The following is a 19178-nucleotide window of genomic DNA, read 5'->3' as shown; positions in this document are numbered from 1 at the left end:
ATGTTGCTTATGATTGATATTGTGTTGGTGGCATTTACTAAGGCTAGCTCCAGAGCGATGAGCCCAAGCCCTCCAAGGTTAGTCGCATGGCTAACGGGGATTGCATCGAGTGAGGTATAACAGAATTCGTAGCTGAAGTTGGATGAAGCTTTCGAGGCACATGTATTACATGTTTTGTTGATTATATCAACTGGTTTTTCCTCACTAGGGGTGATACATTGATGAGGAACAAGTAGAGAAAGTATGATTAGAAGAGAGCAAGGGAAGATGATGGATAACCTCATGATTTTTTTTATGTTTCGTTCAGGCAAGTTTATGTGGATATATATAGTAGTTCTTGCATGGAACTAATAGGGGGAAGGTTCCTAGGTAATCCTGTGAAGATAGGTACATGTTTGAAGTTATGAGGGGGTGATGTCTGGAGTAATTATAGCATTGGAGGAAGCTTCATTTATTTGTTTTGTATGGAAACATATTTTCCCATCCTACAAAGTACAACCCCACTTCTCTGTTTGATTATGACACTAGTTTGTCTAACGATCCAAAAAAATGGCAATCGGCTTAGAATATGCCTTCAGCGTTCATGGTCAGAATTTGCTCATGAGTGCAATTTAAACCAGGATAGGAACTTGGAAGTGAGTATTTCCAATAGATTTAGTAATTTCTCCCGACCATTTGATAGCTAGTTAGTCGTTTAAAATTGATAATCATACGTACTACTTCGGAAAGTTCGTCGGAGTCCTCTTCTTTTCTTTGTCGGAGTCCTCTTCTTTTCTAAGATAGTAGTACGGTACTCCGTCTATGTTCTTTTTGACTAAACTAAACTTAACTTAATTTGTCTGAACTAAACTCAATTTGTCGAAACTATTTGAATTGAACTAAAATTGTAAAACCCCTCAAAAAAATATTGTGAGAAGAAAGTAACCAAACTAAATTATCAATAACTCAGTCCAAAAGAACATAGCCTCTATGGTTATCTCTAAAATTCACTACTTCAATTACGGCTCAGACCTGATAGTTTCTCCAAACTACCAAAATTATTCTCATATTATTCCCACTCTTCCAAGACCACTCTATTTGGGTATTGAGATCAGCTTATAATTTCTTTTCATCCATTTCTTATCATTTCTTATCTTAAAATCACGACACATAAACCCAGTTAAAAAAAATTCCCAAAGCAGCCTCTCTGGATTCCAAAAACCTTCCTATAATGAACAACATTTTGTTTGTAAGTCAGAAAAACACCTTATTACAAACAATTTCATTTTTATGAGTTAGGAGTGCAACACCTCGACAGCTAGTGAATAGACCTGAGAATTGTGTTACAGCAACTATCCACTTTTATTTAGTAGATACGGAGATACCACACAAGAAACCTAAGTGCCCAAAAGCACTCTCGATAGCTACATATACACAAATGATTTATATACGTATAATGAAGTCCAGATTTAGATCAAAAGACAAATGGGATGAAAATTCTGAACAAAGAAAGTCATACGCTGGTGTATCTGAATTCTGATACCCAAATGGGAAAATTTAACACAAATGGGTCATTTTGAGCATTCATTGCATCAACATACGTATCAAGTGTGCTTCACAGCACCAAATGCTACACACCACCAATTGCATTCATAAGCCAGTCAAACTTAAACATGGACACTTGGAAAACAGGGTGCTTAAACCAGCAAAATGCCTCGTCAATTTTTCAAGTAAGATGATCAAAGTTGCATTATTATAACAACATCCAAAGCCCACAATGCTGTTATCTCGAGTCTTTGGGCTTTACAGCATAGACACTAGCAAAAAATAGAATGACATTTTAAGAGCAGAATTAATGTTGGAATCATCAAAAGACTGCACAGTAAACCTCCCTATGCCTGAGTATCATCAGATCGGATGGCTGTCGGACAAATAAACAGCAATTAGTGCATATAAAGAAAAAAATACATAATAGTAAGAAAGAGAAAGAAGAACAGCTGTTACCAAGTCCATACAAGCACATTATAAAGCAGTGTAATAAAGTGCACCCAAAGCAACAATAAGAAAATCCAAACAACTATACAATTTACAAGCATTACAATCAGAAGAGGATACTACACAAGCTCTTTGGAGCAAAGCTCCGTATAAATATGATCATGATGAAGTGAACAAATTTTCAAAAAATTAGTTGTGAGATAACTCTTTGCCATTTCACCATTTCTCTTATTAAGTTTTACCCACACTTTCTTCATTTCCCTCACCCACCCAAAGTTCTGCATTCCACATTGCTTCCACAATGCCCATCACTTCACCTACCACAAGCCTCACAATAACCGCTACCTTATATCACCACGACGATATAACACTAGTCTCCACTATCTCCAGCATCTTCGAGTAACCTCGATGCCACTGCTGCTTGAACCACATCTTCTCCATGTGACAAACATGCGAAGAGAGAGAGGAGGAAGAAAGAGACACCAAAACAAGGTTTCAGATCTAATATACCACTAAAAGTACCGAAAATTATGATACAGAGTTGGAGAGTGAGAGAAAATAGAAAAACGATGCTGCTGGCCTCCAAGTTGGATATGACTGTAATGAAGAAGGTGATATGGTTTTGGTGGTGGGAAAGGTAAGAGAGAGCACAAAGAATATGCTGTAGGCAAGAGGAAAGGTGGACATGATGGCAATAGTGAGGAAGGTGGCATTGTAGTGGTGACAATGAGGTGGGTAAGGTAGTGGTGAGCACCGGTAAGGGAGTTATAAAAAGAAAAAAAAATGGCCAGAGACAAGAGTCAAGTGTATATAAGTCCCCATCTTACAGACAGCCCACTGTTCTTTTCTCAAGACGTGCTCAAACTGAGGGGGGGAAATTCAGGGATAATAGGAAAGGAAGTTAAAAAATTGGTGAGCTTAGATGATGGTGCTTAAAAGGAGGAAAGAGTAAGAAAGTCGTTCCCGTTCAAATGAGGATAAGAGTTTCTGAAACACTCCCCTAAAGTACAATAACCCAAAAATAAATATAATACTTCCCGTATCCTTCCTTCCCTCCCTCTTTGTGTGGAGCTGAAACCCAACTACATGACAGAGAACTAGACTACGAACTCAACCGATCTATCTCCTCCTATTGTAGTCTTCATAACCCCTAAATGATTACCACCTGCCAGTATGAACCGGCAGGACAGCAACCTCTCATTTTATAGTTGTTCCACTTGCCATTAGCTACAAACTCGACTAGACAAGAAACCCAAAAAAGTTGAAGCTTAAAAGGGAAATCCAGAGAAACATCACCAGCATAAACCACATTAGAAATCTCATACATCTCTCATAAAGGAAAAGAAATGGCACATGGTGATCTCTGCTGCCGAGCATTAAAACTTCAACCAAATCAAAACTAAAGATGAGAAAGATCATATGACAAAGTTCCAACTAGTAAGCACCTCCAAATTCTCTATTATTGCCTGGATATGTAAACCCCTGGCAAGTTGATCTACAAAACAGACATTCAGAAGACCATTTACAGATAGGTCCATCCAAATGAGGTCCAATATATCCAAAACTTTGGTTCATCCCTTCAACTCCAAACACTTGCTCTAATTAACTCCAAACAAGCATCATTAACAGCAACAATTGACGCCCAAACTCCAGTAAAAACAATATCACCAAAAGAACAAATCATCACCGTTTCAATAAGCAAAGTTCGATAAACGTAAACCCAGGACATTCCCTCCCTCATTCCCTCCCGATAATACAATCTTACGAATATGATATTGCTATTGTACCCTAAATTTCGAACCATCAACCACAAATCTTTAAGCCACTAAAAACTTCTTGATGGTCTTGCAATACCCTCCAATTCTTTGCTCAATACAATTGACTAAGCTACTAATGACATCGGCGTAATTTTATTCAGTCCAAAGTTACTCAATCATCAGAGCAAACACAAACATTTAAAACGCGAGATTACTCTATTTGCTATACATACCATTTCTCAATCTAGCTTACAATCAACAAAAACAAATTCATAGAAAATCGATAGATTATCAATTCTCCTAAAATTAATTAATTACTGAAGTCAAATTCAACGATTGAACAACCTCATCAACTGAACACATATTACATCAACAAGTTTCTTCAAAAATGGGATAAGACATCAAGACAAGATTGACCACTTTCACTGCACATAAATCATATGAATCGAATTTAAATCATATTTAATCACAAAATAACAAATTCGAAAACCCTAGATCTCAATCGGTTGAATAAAAAACGAATAACACCAAAAATAACCCGAAAATGGAGAGAAAGTAAGAGAAATACTTGGTTTCTGAGGTTTTCCATTCTCGAATTTGGAGATGGAGTAATGAACCTTCTCCCTAGCAAGAGCTTCAGATTTGAAAGGTTCTTTAAGACAATTTCTGACGAGATTTGCGCAGATGTTAGAGTAGCTAATGTATGTCATCCCTGCTGCTCTCCAGAATGGTACTGCTGCGCTGCTGCTCATCTTGTCGATCGATCGATTTCTCTCTTTCTCTCTCCTCTTGTTCTTCAATGGCAGCTCTGTCCAAAAGACCTAGAAATTTTACTGTATGATAAGAGTACTTCGGTAGATGATGAATACGATTATTTCAAGTTGGTTGTTTTTCCTTTTTTTGGGTATTGGACTTGAACTTCTATGTTACATAGTTACATTACATCCAACATGGCCCAACTAAGAGAAAAAAGTTTTTTTTAGGGGAATAAAAGTTTTTTTTTCAAAGAAAGATAAACCAATTCATTCACACAATTTTTAGTGAACAAAACTAGTTCTTATGCCCATGTTATGTCTCGAGTAAGAAAAAATAACATTTTGTAATATTATACTTGAAAATGATAATATTAAATACAACTTGGTCTAGTGGTTTAAACTCTAATATATGAACTTGAGATCACGATATCAAAACTTATACTATAATGCAAATATTTAATTTTTTTTATTGTGCATGGATTACATGAACTTCAAACTCCCAAGGGAGAGCGCCACGTGACACAACGTCTTTTAATATATTTACTAGTATTTGGGCCCGGGTGTTGTCCCAAGTTGGTATGTTTTCCGAACTTGATATGTATTTTTTTCCATTCCCATTAAAATATATTAAGGAAAACTCAACATTTAAAAGGTACAAATATAATAATGTGGATACTTAAAGCATGTTTAAAAGTTGGATGAGATGGTAATTGTGTCATGTATAATAGTAAGAAGTCATGGGTTCAAATCTTGTTGCAAGGTAATTTTATTTTTGTTAATTGACATGACTTAGAGCACCCTTATTCATGAGTGAGAAATAAGATCAAGTTGATAATCATGAAAAAAATGTTCTCAATCACAATTGAGAAAAAGATTATGAGGTGAATGGGGGTGATTGGAAAAAAAAAAGGGTTGGTGTGAGTGAAAAGATGATCAGGCGTGGGAGTGGGACCCACTGTCTGGTCATCATTTTTTAAATTTTTTTCGCCGGCAACGCAGTAAAACGCAGCGTTTTGTTGCGTTGCCAGCCAAAAAAAATTAAAAATATAACCGTTGTAAATTTTGCAACGGTTATATTTTAAAAAATATAAATAAATAAAAAATTACTAACGGCTCTATTTTTTCAAGATCTATAAATAGAGACCCATTTTGCTATATTTTGGACACACTTGATTTTCTCCATCTTCATTAATTTCTTCTATTTGTTTTAACTCTTTTCCCATCGCTCTTTATTTTCAAATTCTTATAATTATGGATCCTAATCATCCTAATTATATATGAAATCAACCCCAAAATCGCTCAAAAAACCAAATGCCTAGGCAACAAAATTGCTTAATTAGCTCTCAAAATCAGTCAAATTATCGCCAACCTTCTCAAAATCAATCAAAAAGTTAAGGAGATGAGTGGGAAAAAGTAGTTGGGATGATTTTAAAATTATTAATTTAATTAATTAATAATAAAATATCAATTAGTAATGAATATTTCATATCATTAAAAAGTAAATAATAAAAATACTGTATGGTGGTGGTTCGGTGATGAGAGAGAAAAAGTAGTTGGGTGTGGTCAAAAAGTAAGAGAGAGAGGAAAAAATAGTTAGGATGATTGAAAAATGGTTCATTGTTAAGGAGATGAGTGGGAAAAGATTGTGGGATGTTATTTTTTAGAGAGAGAAAGTTAGAAAGAGAGTGGGATGATTTTTTTTTTCAATTGTGAATAATGGTGCTCTTATGTACACATTGGACAATTTTAGTGGAGTAACAGAGGTGTCACGTGGCGTATATAAATTGTCACGCATGCCTTTTAATATATTTGTATAGATAAATTTATTTTTTATCATTTGATGAATTAAACTTATTTTTAGGTTTAAAGCGAACTTATATCTATTGAACTAAGCTTAATTTTACTAAAGTGACTTATTTTTACTTAATTAAACTTAAAAGTACTTGTTATTTTTTCTTACATACTATATTGATTTACAAAACTTAATTGATTTTTGCTAAAATACACTTAATTTAACTATTACGAACTATACTGAACTTATTGTAAGGTAAACTGAACAGAGTATACACCCAAATTCATTTCATCCATCAAAGGTAGCCTAAAAATCGAAATATCTTGAAAATATGAGTCGACCTAACCTAACAAAAATAAGGACAAAAACCTCTAAAGTGAAGATCACCAAATTTCACTAAAACATATAATAAAAAAATCCTTACCCAAAAAATATGACTGAACAACGTGACCATCTAGTTTGTCAAGTTTGAATTTTTCCATAATAATGTTTATTTTTCTATATCAGTAGAATAGAAGTATAAAAAAAAGTGGAAAATTGAAAATATAACAAATTGAGTCTAGCTTGGATACTATCATTTTGGGTATTAAATAGCTTGTATATACCTCCTCTATTTTTTTAGTTGCACGTATTCCAACATACTTTTTTGGACATTAATATCTCTAATTGTACAAGTAAAAATTATAAAAAAAATTAATACTATTTAGAATCATGCGTTGAGATGAATTAAGCAAGATCCAACCTAAGACTTGACTATGAATTATGTCAAAACAGACAGTGGCGGATGCAGGATTTTCAAATCGGGGATACTGTGATTACTCAAATAAACCTTAATCTCGATATTTAAAATTGTAATGTTATAATCCAAAATATTGTTCAATATTTAACGTCATAAATCTCAAGATATGAAAATAAATAAGTAAAATTACACAAGTTGTCAAAGATCTAACTGAAAAATAACGCCACTAATCATTATTTAATAAATAGTAAATTAATAACCAAGAGAGTATTAATGATTTGATTGATCTAATTGAATTGTGATTCTATCCTTTTGCTTTTGTTGGTGATGATGAGCTAAGACATCACTAAACAAGATAAATTTATTGGCTTTACCTATATTTACATAGCTTGCAAATCTAGGTGGCCTACCATTATAGTGAAAAGCCCCAGTTCTTCTCTATCTCTCTCTTCGTTCTCCAAGTTAGAGATTGCAATTCCTTTAGCACATCTAAAACGACAATATTCTCAAGAACAGAAAAAACAGAAAATTTTTTAAAAACAAATTCACAAGGAAGCTTACATGGTTTTACTCTTTTCAACTCCTCCCTCCTCTCTGGTTTCTTTTATACTCAAATTCTCTCTCCTACTCAAATGCTTTTTCCGGCGAATTATCATAGAATCTAGGGTTTTTCGCTTTCCTTTTCCGACAAAAATGGCGGCGTCGAAACGCCAGTTAAAGATGATACTTCACCCAAATGAGCAGATCTTCTTTCTCTCCCTTCTTTCTCCCAGTTCCAGCTTCATCCTTCTTTTAAGTCTTCTTAATTGTGTTTCAATTTTCACAAAAAAAAAAATCACTTCGGGGCTACTGCAGTACCCCCGACGACCCCTCTGGATCCGCCAGTGAGAACAAATATAAACAATGGCCAAACAACTAAACTTCAAAATTGTGCCATGGTAGGAGACCATGACTTGAAAATAATTATGACCGAACAATGATACTGTTCAGAATGCACCCCAAGATTAACACAACAATACAAAAAGTGACCACTAGCTAACTTAGAGTGCTTGGAAAATAGCACACAATACCCAAATCATGGTTGTAATCAAGCTCCGAAATAGCTAATTGTCTTGATTAATTATATTCAAAACGTCACATTAGAGCCCTCAACTGAATTCGGTCCGAAAAGAAGTTCAACTCAACTCTATTTCTCATATCCCAGAACCTGGTTCAGTTGGATGGTGTGAACATATATGTCGTAGCAAAGCCCAACAACATGATTTCATATAATAGCAACTCAAAGAGAAGAGGAATGAAAGAATATGTAGACAATGAGAAAATCCTTCCTATGACCAATATGAGACTAAGGAGAAACAAAAAAACAAGGCTTTTAAAGACTTCATTCAACCAAATTAGACTTCCATGAGCCATTATTTTATCTCTTGTTACATATGGTATTTTTATTTTACAAATCTAATCTTGTTTTAATATTAAGAAGACGTCTTATTTCATAAAGAGTTCCAACAACCGAATAAACAAATCATTAACAATGACCTATACTATAAAAACTTTCAAAAAATCAACAAGACCACCAAAAAAAATTACAGATCCCAAAAAACCAATTTATTGTTATAAATGAGGTCGAATAGGCCATAATCTAATGAATGTGACCTAAAACAAAAGTCAATGAATTATGTGGTCATAGTTCAAACCTTCTACAAAAAAATTAGCCTTATGTTTACTAGAAAATTCCTCATACTATAAACTCACTGACCATAATAAAAATACAATATTCATTTCTCTCTGAGTATGCCCAGCAAAATAAGCACATCATTCCGCAACAAAACAAACTTATCAATCAAGCGAAATACCAACATATATGATGATCGGTGTGTAAACAAATTCAATTGGTGCAACTTATCTGACTCAAGAGGTGCAACTTATCTGATTTGTATCTGATAAACTCAAGACAAATATACATCTTCAAAGTTCTATTATAAAAATTCAATACCTGAACCAGTATAAAAATCTTCTACTAATTTAAATTACCTACTTCTTTAATTTTTTTTAATATAGATCAAATATGTTCTTTTGAGCATATACCTCCCAGTTCCCAGGCCACTCTGAAAATATATGAGATAGCTGAAACTGATATACTTCCTCCGTTTAGAAATAGTTGCACCATTTGCATAGTGTTTACTATTCACATCTTGCACTTTGATTGTCTTTGGTGATTTATATTTTAGGAAAAACAGTGTCATATGGGATCTTGTTAGATTCGTCTCAATGTATATTATTTTAATATCAACTTTTATTAAATATTTTACTTATTGATAATTAGAGATATTAATGTTTAAAATAATGTATTGGCAAACGTGAAAATATGAAATGGTGCAACTATTTCTAAACAGAGGAAGTACATAGGAAAGTCCTACTCTTGGCCCGTTCATATGATGAGTAGGCAGTCACACTAGCGCACATTCACTTGTAGGACAAGTGTCTAACCTTTGCCCTCCACCTTGCTTCTACCTATCTACTAGTCTACTACACACCAAAAGACTTAGCACATACATAAACATCTTTGCTCTTACCGATGCATTACCGGTGCAAGAATTAAGGCTATGTTCAGTTCACCTTATTTTTGCTTATTTCAGATCTAATCAGATCAGATCAGATCAGATCAGATCAGAAAAATTAAGTTCAGATCAGATCAGATCAGAAAAAATAAGTTCAGATCAGATTAGATCAGATCAGATCAGATCAGACCAGATCAGATCAGATCAGATCAGTTCAGATCAGATCATGCTTATATTTAAAAACTTATTATTATTAAATATCTTTCACTACATATTAATAAAAATTATAATAATTTAGTATTAATAAAGTACTCATTGAGACGAATCAAACAAGACCCCACATGACTATATTTTTTCTTATATATTGAGAAAAATCTAAAAGATTATCTCTTATTGTGAATAGTGTCAAGATTCTAAGTGACAAAGATAAAAAAATACAAAGGGGTATTATTATTTACTAGTACATTTGTTCAAAAGAATTATTATTATTGTTGTTGTTGTACTTATTAATTATTAATATTGGTAATTATTATTAATCTTATTGTTACCATTATAAATGTCATTGTTATTATTATATTAAGTTATTTTGTTGTTATTAAATAATAGAAAATTAAAAGCCACGTGTTAAGAACATAAGATTGACGCAAAAATAAGAAATATATAAAATATGATATCTCAAATTCATGATAACGAAACTACTATGTTCGGATTACATTTCAAAATAAGCTAAGTGTGAGATACAAATTATAAATTTAGATTCGGTATACCTCTTCCTACCGAATTCAAATCTCTCTAGCTATTTGAAGTTGCACGATATTTATTTATTTTTGCTCAAGTCATAGTTGTTTGTATATCTTGTTCTATTTTATATGGAAAAAAAAGAGTTCAGTTTGCCGACTTCTCAAGTGTGAAACTTTTTTTTAAGGGAAAGTGTGAAACATTATATAAGTGCTCTTATAAAATAATGACTTGAGTTATATAATTATTTTTAGTAATAATAATAATTATGATTATAATTATTATTGTTGTTCTTATAATAATGATAATAATAATATTATTTAATAATAAAAGTTGTATAAAAGTTGTAATAGAAATAAAATGATAATAATAGTAACACTATAAAGAATATCTTATAATGTATTGCATAATAATGATTTACAAAGTAATAATATAATAGTAATAATATATTTTATAAAAGATAAGATCTTGTTGAAAAAATAAGTTCAGATCAGATAAGATCAGATCAGATCAGAAAAAATAAGTTCAGATTAGATCAGATCAGAAAAAATAAGTTCAGATCAGATCAGATCAGATCAGATAAGTTCAGATTAGAAAATTTTAGGTGAACTGAACATAGCCTAAGAATAGCTTATTATATGAAGTATATAGTACTTATCATTCCATCAAACACCTCCCATTTTTGTCACTGATTTAATTAAGGTTTTGATTAATTTTAACAAGTTTTACCAGCTACCAACCTTAGATTATACTGCTCCTACATAGTACATATAATTATATAAGATATGAATCCAGACGATACAGTGAGAGGTGATAATGTAACACTACCAGAAGTCATCATCGGAAAGCAAGCCCCTCATCCCGCCCATGAACCCGGCGCCGTTTCACCTCCCCCTTCTTCTGCTGATCAATCCCCTCGTAACGAGGATGAGGTCCCTCAGCCCAAGGTTGTTACTTATTAGTCATTCTCTTATACTTTCATAGTCTAGAATTTATCTCCATATTTTCTACAAACTTGTTAATGTATGTGTATGTTACTTTACTACTTCCTCTGTTTCATAATATTCGCTACATTTTTCATTGTGGGAAGTTTTACATTATTTGCTACACTTCCTTTTTGGGCAATAAACTCTCTCTCTATCTCTCTCGTCTCACATGGGTCCCTTTTCTTTTTACTCTCACCTCTCTCATTCTCTAAAAATTGCGTAAGAGTCAGTGAATTAAGAAGTGTAGCGAGTAAAATGAAACCGAAAAAGTATTTATAATTTTGTAGAAATGTAAAAAGTTGTTTGGTTGATTAGAGAAAGTATAAATTGTCTTTAAAAGCTTAGGTAAACAACTCTTTTCATTTTCAACCCAGAAGTTGAACTTCTAGTTATTCAATTATTTCACATTCTTCCACTTTTTAGAAACTTTAACCTGCATAATTTGTTTGAGTTTCATGTTAATAAAATTCTATCTCATAAAATAAAAATATAAGAAGCTGGTTGAGTATGAATTTTTTTTTTTTTAAAAGCTTCACTTTCTTAGAACTAGGTAAGTTATTTCCTGAACTATTTTGTAAGAAATAAAATTTCTAAAAAATAGCAATTTATGTCTTTGTCAACCAAATATTCCCTCCGTTTCACAATATAAGGCACTGTTCGAGGTAAATTCAATGCTTGATATCTTCACTTCCTATGTGTGTTGTTGTCTACCCAACAAGCACTAAGACTATGTTTGGTTCAATGTATTATGACATATTCAATAAAAACATTTTCAAAGGAAAACAAATTGTAGTTTCCTTTTCCATTGTTGGCCTCGGAGCAAGGAAGGACGTGTTGTTTTCCTTCCTTCAAGAAGGAAAATACTTGTCACGAATTATTTGTCAAAGGACCAACTCAACTAAAAGGTTAAGCGAATAGCTGGAGTTTTAGAAATAGTTTTATACTCTTATCACTATTTTCTATCCTTTGGAAAACTGTTTTGCCTCCTTAATAATCAAACAAACGAAAATGAGAAACCACTTATTATTCAAGAAAATGTCACTTTCATCAATTTGACACACACTTAAGTTTTTTCTTAATCGAACATTCTCTAATTATAAGTTATGTAATTGTGCACGTTAATTAATCCGATTGAATTGCATCATTAATTGTTTGATATATTTTAATTTCTTTGTATTATGATTTACAAATTAATGGAATTTTATTTGGCATATCTATTAATTAAGGTTTGTTTATATGATTCCAATTAGACGGAGATTGAACTGAAGACAGCTCCAGGGGATTGGAGGTTTCCAGTTCAAAACCAAACACGACATTGTTACACTCGTTATATTGAATATCACAGGCATGCATGCATTATTGTTTTTATCTATGCTTTCTTTTAGAAAATAAGTACATTTATATGAGATTATGAAAATTATTTGATCGTGCTACTATCTCTGATACTGTTGAAGCTATGATGTATAGCGCACACCACATGTGAGTGTCCCACATTGATTAAATAAGAGAGATGAGTTCATATGAAGACTATTAGAAATATCTTTGTAATAAAGAAACTTGTATTACCTCTTACTATTCTGTTAGTTAGTTGGTTTGTTATAACTACCTAGCATATAAATAGTCTTTTGTAACAACTCCTCTCATATTAATTCATTCTGAAATAACAGAACCAAAAGGAGCTTTTGCTCTCTTCTCTCTATATTGATTCTCATGGTATCAGAGCAGGTTCATCAGATTGAACGCTGCTGATTCTAAAATTTCTTCTCATTTCTCTTGAATCTCATGATATTATGATTCATCGATCACAAATTTAAGCGATTTGCGAAACTTGCTGAAATTCCAGAAGTGTGAATTCTTTGTTTGATCTTCATTAATGGCGGAAAATTCTGAAGCAAGTTCAAATACTGGATCCAACACTGGAGATAGTAATGTGAGTAGTAATGATCCTTTCTATATTTCCAATTCAGATCAAACTATGAATAAATTGGTGGCAATTAACTTGAATGCTACTAATTTTGTAAGCTGGAAAAGAAACATCAAACGAGCATTAGTTGCGAAGAACAAATTAGGTTTTCTTGATGGTTCTATTGTGAAACCTAATTCAACTAGTAAAGATTTTAATCGTTGGTTAAGGTGTGATTATCTAGTTACATGCTGGTTAGTTAACTCTATGGAGCCAGAAATTGGTGAAAATTTTACTTTTGTGGAAAGTTCTACTCAGCTATGGAATGAGGTTTGTGAACGTTATGGTCAATCTAATGAACCACAGATTTACCAGTTAAAGAAAGATTTAGAGAAGTTGAAGCAAGAAAATATGTCAATTGTTGCATATTTTGGCAAGATGAAACGACTTTGGGATGAGTTACAGAATCTTAGAAACTTTCCTGATTGTAGTTGTGGAGTTATTTCTAAGTGTACTTGCAATTTCTTAAAGAAAATAGCAGATTTTCAGGCAGAAGAGAAACTTATAGAGTTTCTTTTAGGTCTTAATGATGGTTATGACAATGTGATCACCAATATATTGTCCATGGATCCTATACCATATCTGAATAGAGCTTTCTCTCTAGCTCAACAAATTGAGAAGCAGAAACAGATATCTGCTATACAATTTTCTACTCATGAAATCAGTGCTTTAGCAGTCCAAAGGAATTCTGGTGTAAGGAGGGACTGGAAGAAGGAGAAATTGGAGAAAATGAATTTAAAATGTGATTACTGTAAGAGTAAAGGTCATACAAAGGATCAGTGCTTCAAGTTAATTGGCTTTCCTGATTGGTATCACAAGAAGCCAATATCTACATCTGGTGGAAAACTTGCTGCTAATGTGGCTGTTGATGGCTATCTTGAAGAGTCTCCACTTGAATTTGATGCTGCTGGTCCTTCTGTAGCTGGTACATCCATGGCGAATCATGTTGACACAGCCATGATGCATTCATTATTTCAAGAATTCTTGAAATCTATGCAAGGCAAGCAGAATGTTGGTGATTCCTCTACTAGTTTACCCACTGCTCATGCCTATCATGCAGGTATAAAATCTTCTCATTTTTGGATAGTAGACTCTGGTGCTACTGATCATATGGCTTATGATGCAAATTTATTTTCATTTAGAAGAAAACTTGATAAAAAGATTGAAGTAGGATTGCCTGATGGGAGTATTACATATGTATCTGAGATTGGTGATGTGATTATTTGTCCAAATGTTGTGCTACATAATGTGCTGTTGGTTCCTAATTTCAAGCACAATTTGTTGTCTGTTGGACAATTAGCTTTTCATAACAAAGTTGAAGTGAAGTTTACTCTTTCTGGTTGTATATTCATTGATGATTCTGGTAATCAAATTGTTCAAGGCATTAAAATTGGAGGTCTATACTATCTGAACATGCATTCTGTTACTCAGGGTACTACAGTCTGTAATTCTTTCACTCCTAATCAAACCAAATCATCTGCCTATCAAGCACATATTTCTAAACCTTCACTTGAAACCTTACATGCCAGATTAGGTCATCCTTCCTTTTCAAGAATGAAATATATTGATTCTGCTTTGTGTTCTCATACAGACCATCTCTTTTGTGAAATATGTATCTTTGCTAAACATCATAGATATGCTTTCCCTAGGAGTCTATCTAGAGCTGCTGAATGTTTTTCTCTCGTCCACATTGACCTTTGGGGTCCATATAAGGTTAAAACTCTTCATGGAGCATCTTACTTTCTTACCATATTAGATGACTTTAGCAGATCAACCTGGACTTTTCTATTACAAAATAAACAACAAGTTTACAGGACCATAGCTAATTTCTTTATCCAAGACCAGTGCCTTAATTTGTTTAATAACAAAGGCATTATTCACCAAAGAAGCATAGCAGGAGTGCCTCAACAGAATGGGAGAGTAGAAAGGAAACACAAACATCTCCTAGAAGTTGCTAGGGCTCTTAAATTTCAATCCAATGTACCTTCACATTTCTGGGGAGAATGTTTATTGACTGCTACATTTCTCATTAACAAACTTCCTACTCCTATCCTCAATTTTAAATCTCCCTTTGAAGTTTTAACAAACAGTATTCCTGATTATTCTGTCCTCAGAGTATTTGGCTGTCTGTGTTATGCTCACAACACAGATAGAAAAAAAGACAAATTCACTCCTAGAGCAGTTAGATGTATGTTCATTGGATATCCTTTTGGTCAAAAAGGATACAAAGTCTATGATTTAGACTCTAAAAAATGTTTTGTTACCAGGGACATTGTCTTTCAAGAGTCTATGTTTCCATATAAAAATGTTCCTAACCATCAATCTTCACAGTCTATACCTATTAATCACACTCTTATAAGTATTTCTGATGATCCTATCACCTCTCATTCACAGTCTTCTTCTTCTGATCCTTTACTTCCTACTATTCTATCTCAACCTTCCCCTTCTAACTCTGATATACAGACACCAGATAACAATACAGTTGAACATAATATTACAACACCTTCTGTTCATTCTAATTCTGCTCCAAATTCTACTGCTACCACTTTTGTTCCAAATTCTACTGCTTCTAATTTTGTTCCGAATTCCACTGATTCTTCTTCTTCCTCTCACCTTTCTACTTCTCCTAATCTACCTAAAAGAATGATTAAACCTCCTATGAGATTTCAAGACTATGAATGTCCTACTTTGCATAAATCTTCTCACTCTCTTTCTTTCTTAGCCAATTCTTCATCTCCACATACAGAACCTATTTCATATCAACAGGCTTGTTTGTTTCCTGAATGGCAAGATGCTATGGATAGTGAACGCTTTGCTCTTGAACAGAATGATACCTGGTGTCTCACTGGATTACCTGCTGGTAAGAAGGCTATTTCTTCCAAATGGGTCTATAAAATTAAATATCTGCCTAATGGTGACATTGAAAGATATAAAGCAAGGTTAGTGGCTGTTGGATATCAGCAAGTGGAAGGCACTGACTATACTCATACATTTTCTCCAGTAGCTAAAATAGCTACTGTTAGAGTTTTAATCTCTCTTGCTACTACAAAAGGTTGGCCTCTATGTCAATTAGACATAAATAATGCATTCTTGCATGGTTTTTTGGATGAGGAAGTATTCAGGAAACCTCCATTAGGATACACAAAGGCTAAATCTGGTGAAGTGTGTAGACTTAAGAGATCTTTATATGGTCTTAAACAAGCTTCAAGACAGTGGAATAAAGAGCTAAGCAGATTTTTGTTGAGTCATGGTTTTATTCAATCTGTACAAGACTACTCTATGTTCACAAGGCATCAAGATGGAGAGTTTGTTATAATCTTGATATATGTAGATGACATGGTACTCACTGGAACAAGCCAAAGTCAGATTGATTTCATGAAAGTTGCTCTTGATACAGCTTACACCATTAAAGACCTAGGGGAGATGAAATACTTCTTGGGTATTGAGGTTATCAGAAATAAATCTGGGACTCTCTTGAGTCAGAAAAAGTACATGAATGACATTATTCAAGATTTTAATTTAACTGGTTCCAAAAATGTTGCTGCACCTTTACCTAAAGGTCTTAATTTATCTACTGAAGAAGGGGAGATCCTTGACCATCCTGAAATTTACAGACAGCTTGTAGGGAGGTTACTGTATCTCAACATAACCAGGCCTGATCTATCCTATGCCACTCAACATTTGAGTCAATTTCTCAGTTGTCCTAGGAAGCCACATCTGAATGCTGCCATGTATGTTGTTAAATATCTCAAGAGTACACTTGACTTGGGATTATTCTATTCTGCTCAGTGTGATTTGCAACTTTCAGCTTACTCTGATGCTGATTGGAGTTCTTGTGTGTTCAGTTGTAAGTCTTTAAGTGCCTACTGTATATTTATGGGTACACATTTGGTTTCTTGGAAAACCAAGAAACAAAAGACAGTCAGCAAGTCTAGTGCTGAAGCTGAGTACAGAAGCATGTCTAGTGCTGCTTCTGAGGTTGTTTGGTTAGAAAGTTTGTTGCAAGATTTGGATCAACATGTTGCTAAGCCTATAACCTTATTTTGTGATAACTCTGCTGCTGAACACATTGCACAGAATCCGGTTTTCCACGAGAGGACAAAGCATCTCAACCGTGATTGTCACTATGTTAGAGAGCAGGTGGTTTCTGGCTTCCTTCAAACCACTCATGTACCTAGTTCTATGCAGCTGGCAGACCTTCTCACAAAGCCTTTAGCAGGCCCTTTGCATCAAAAGCTCAGTTCCAAGCTAGGCCTTGTGTCTTCTTCATATGTCCAGCTTGAAGGGGGGATATGAAGACTATTAGAAATATCTTTGTAATAAAGAAACTTGTATTACCTCTTACTATTCTGTTAGTTAGTTGGTTTGTTATAACTACCTAGCATATAAATAGTCTTTTGTAACAACTCCTCTCATATTAATTCATTCTGAAATAACAGAACCAAAAGGAGTTTTTGCTCTCTTCTCTCTATATTGATTCTCAGTTCACTTCACAACACTTTTTATTTTCGCTGATTTTTAGCAAGTTGTTTATCTTGTTCATGAGTTCATATTGGAACAAGTTGTTTACTAATTAATACCTCAAAATCAAGTTAATATTTCGTCAGTGTGGTATCATGGTTAATTTAGGTGTATTAAGGCGAAGGGTTAAGACGATCCCACTTGTGAGAAGTTTGCCAGATATTACAGATCGTTGTGTCCTCTAGAATGGGTAAGCATTTAAGCAAGCTAAAGTGATTTAAGCATCTCTCACAGTCTTTATGTTTATATTATGTAATATAATTTTCTTCTTTATGTGTAGTTCGTATAGTGGATGATTGGCGTTGTTGTCGTTGCAAATTTTTGCAGATACAAAGATGGAATGAACAGGTGAAAGAAGGGACATTTCCAGGCCCTATTTAAAGAGATTTTGTTGGCTTGGTTTGGTACTTAGTGATGATATTAGCTGCCTAAACTTTCTGTTCTAATGTAGGGGTATTTTTATCAGTCTTGTGAGATTACAAACATCTTCTGTAAGTTAAGATCCTTTCTACCAATTTGTAGCTCCTAAGATCGGGAGCCTTTTTTTTTTTTATGTGCTATCTCATGAGACTATGAAGCTAAGTGGTCGAGTTGTGAGTTGTTTGATGGGATGATGTGGTATTCAAGACTTATAGCCATAATTGTGGATTGACGGTGATTAAATTTTAGAAAATTTGATAAGAAATGGTTCAACTATTACCCATTTTCTTTTATAAGTCTCAAATATGAATTATTCACTATAGGTTTTAAATTTAACATCTTGTGATTTTTATAGAGCTCAACAGGTAAGCACCCTGTTGTAGCAGGTTCAATGTCATGTAATTGTCATATGTTTATAGTTTAGGAAAATTTGATGGAAATAATCGCACTTTTGGGTGGTCTTCTTAAAACAATTTCAGTTTTGGGTTAACTCAATAAAATCCCACTTTTTTGTCTTATCTTCTTAAAATGGTCTCTCACCTGTTGGTTACTTACAACTACGGGTTAATGACACACGTGGCAACGACTGTTACCCACGTGATCTTTTGCCCGTTAGAATTTTCTCTAAATCCCTCATTTTCCTCATTTCCCCTTCATCTCTTTCTTCTCTCTTTCACATTGCTCTGCAAAAGGGGAAAAAATTTTCTTTGCCAAGGACCGTTATGGCTGGTGGTCCAACCAATTCAGGTTCTTCTTTAAACAATCAAGCAGAAGTTCCGGAATTCCCAACCCAAGGTTGAAGGTGAAATGTCGACATGAAGTTCAGGCTGCTGTGAGGACTTATAAGAAAGACACTAATGCTGGGAAGAAATTCCTTTTTTGCTCGATCTTCTTGGCCAGTAGGTATCAATTTTGAATTTTTTTTGGTTAAATTTGCAATTATAATTTTTGGGTTCCCGTTAATTTTTGATTCCA

The 19178-nt window shown here is 33.7% G+C and overlaps 1 protein-coding gene and 1 long non-coding RNA gene across 3 annotated transcripts; one reads left to right on the top strand and one right to left on the bottom strand.

Annotated features, from left to right (window-relative positions):
* Window positions 1-1673: 1673 nt before the first annotated feature.
* Window positions 1674-4596, bottom strand: LOC104892890 (ATP synthase subunit epsilon, mitochondrial). The gene is made up of 2 exons (XM_010678913.4): window positions 4300-4596; window positions 1674-1900 (listed from the first exon to the last, which is right to left on the bottom strand). The coding sequence occupies exons 1-2, from the start codon at window positions 4481-4483 to the stop codon at window positions 1872-1874; spliced, it is 213 nt and encodes a 70-aa protein (XP_010677215.2). The 5' UTR covers window positions 4484-4596; the 3' UTR covers window positions 1674-1871.
* A 6344-nt stretch (window positions 4597-10940) lies between these two features.
* Window positions 10941-18333, top strand: LOC104892889 (uncharacterized). Of its 2 annotated transcripts, XR_008969694.1 has the most exons (3): window positions 10941-11260; window positions 17870-17973; window positions 18064-18333. It is a non-coding gene; the product is annotated as an uncharacterized LOC104892889 (long non-coding RNA). The 2 variants fall into 2 exon arrangements; XR_007273975.2 differs by lacking the exon at window positions 10941-11260 and having other exon boundaries at window positions 17752-17973.
* Window positions 18334-19178: the final 845 nt, after the last annotated feature.

Source organism: Beta vulgaris, chromosome 5, assembly GCF_026745355.1.
Source record: "Beta vulgaris subsp. vulgaris cultivar EL10 chromosome 5, EL10.2, whole genome shotgun sequence".
Lineage (NCBI taxonomy): Eukaryota > Viridiplantae > Streptophyta > Magnoliopsida > Caryophyllales > Amaranthaceae > Beta > Beta vulgaris.
The sequence above is the reverse complement of the archived record's forward strand: the minus strand, read 5'-3'. Positions and strand labels throughout refer to the sequence as shown.

Excerpts from the sequence above, each read along its gene's own strand:
- LOC104892890 (XM_010678913.4), bottom strand. The coding sequence starts at position 4,483 with ATGAGCAGCAGCGCAGCAGTACCATTCTGGAGAGCAGCAGGGATGACA. Across the intron at positions 1,901-4,299 it reads TGGAAAACCTCAGAAACCAA|CCATCCGATCTGATGATACT; the intron begins GTATTTCTCTTA and ends TTTGTCCGACAG.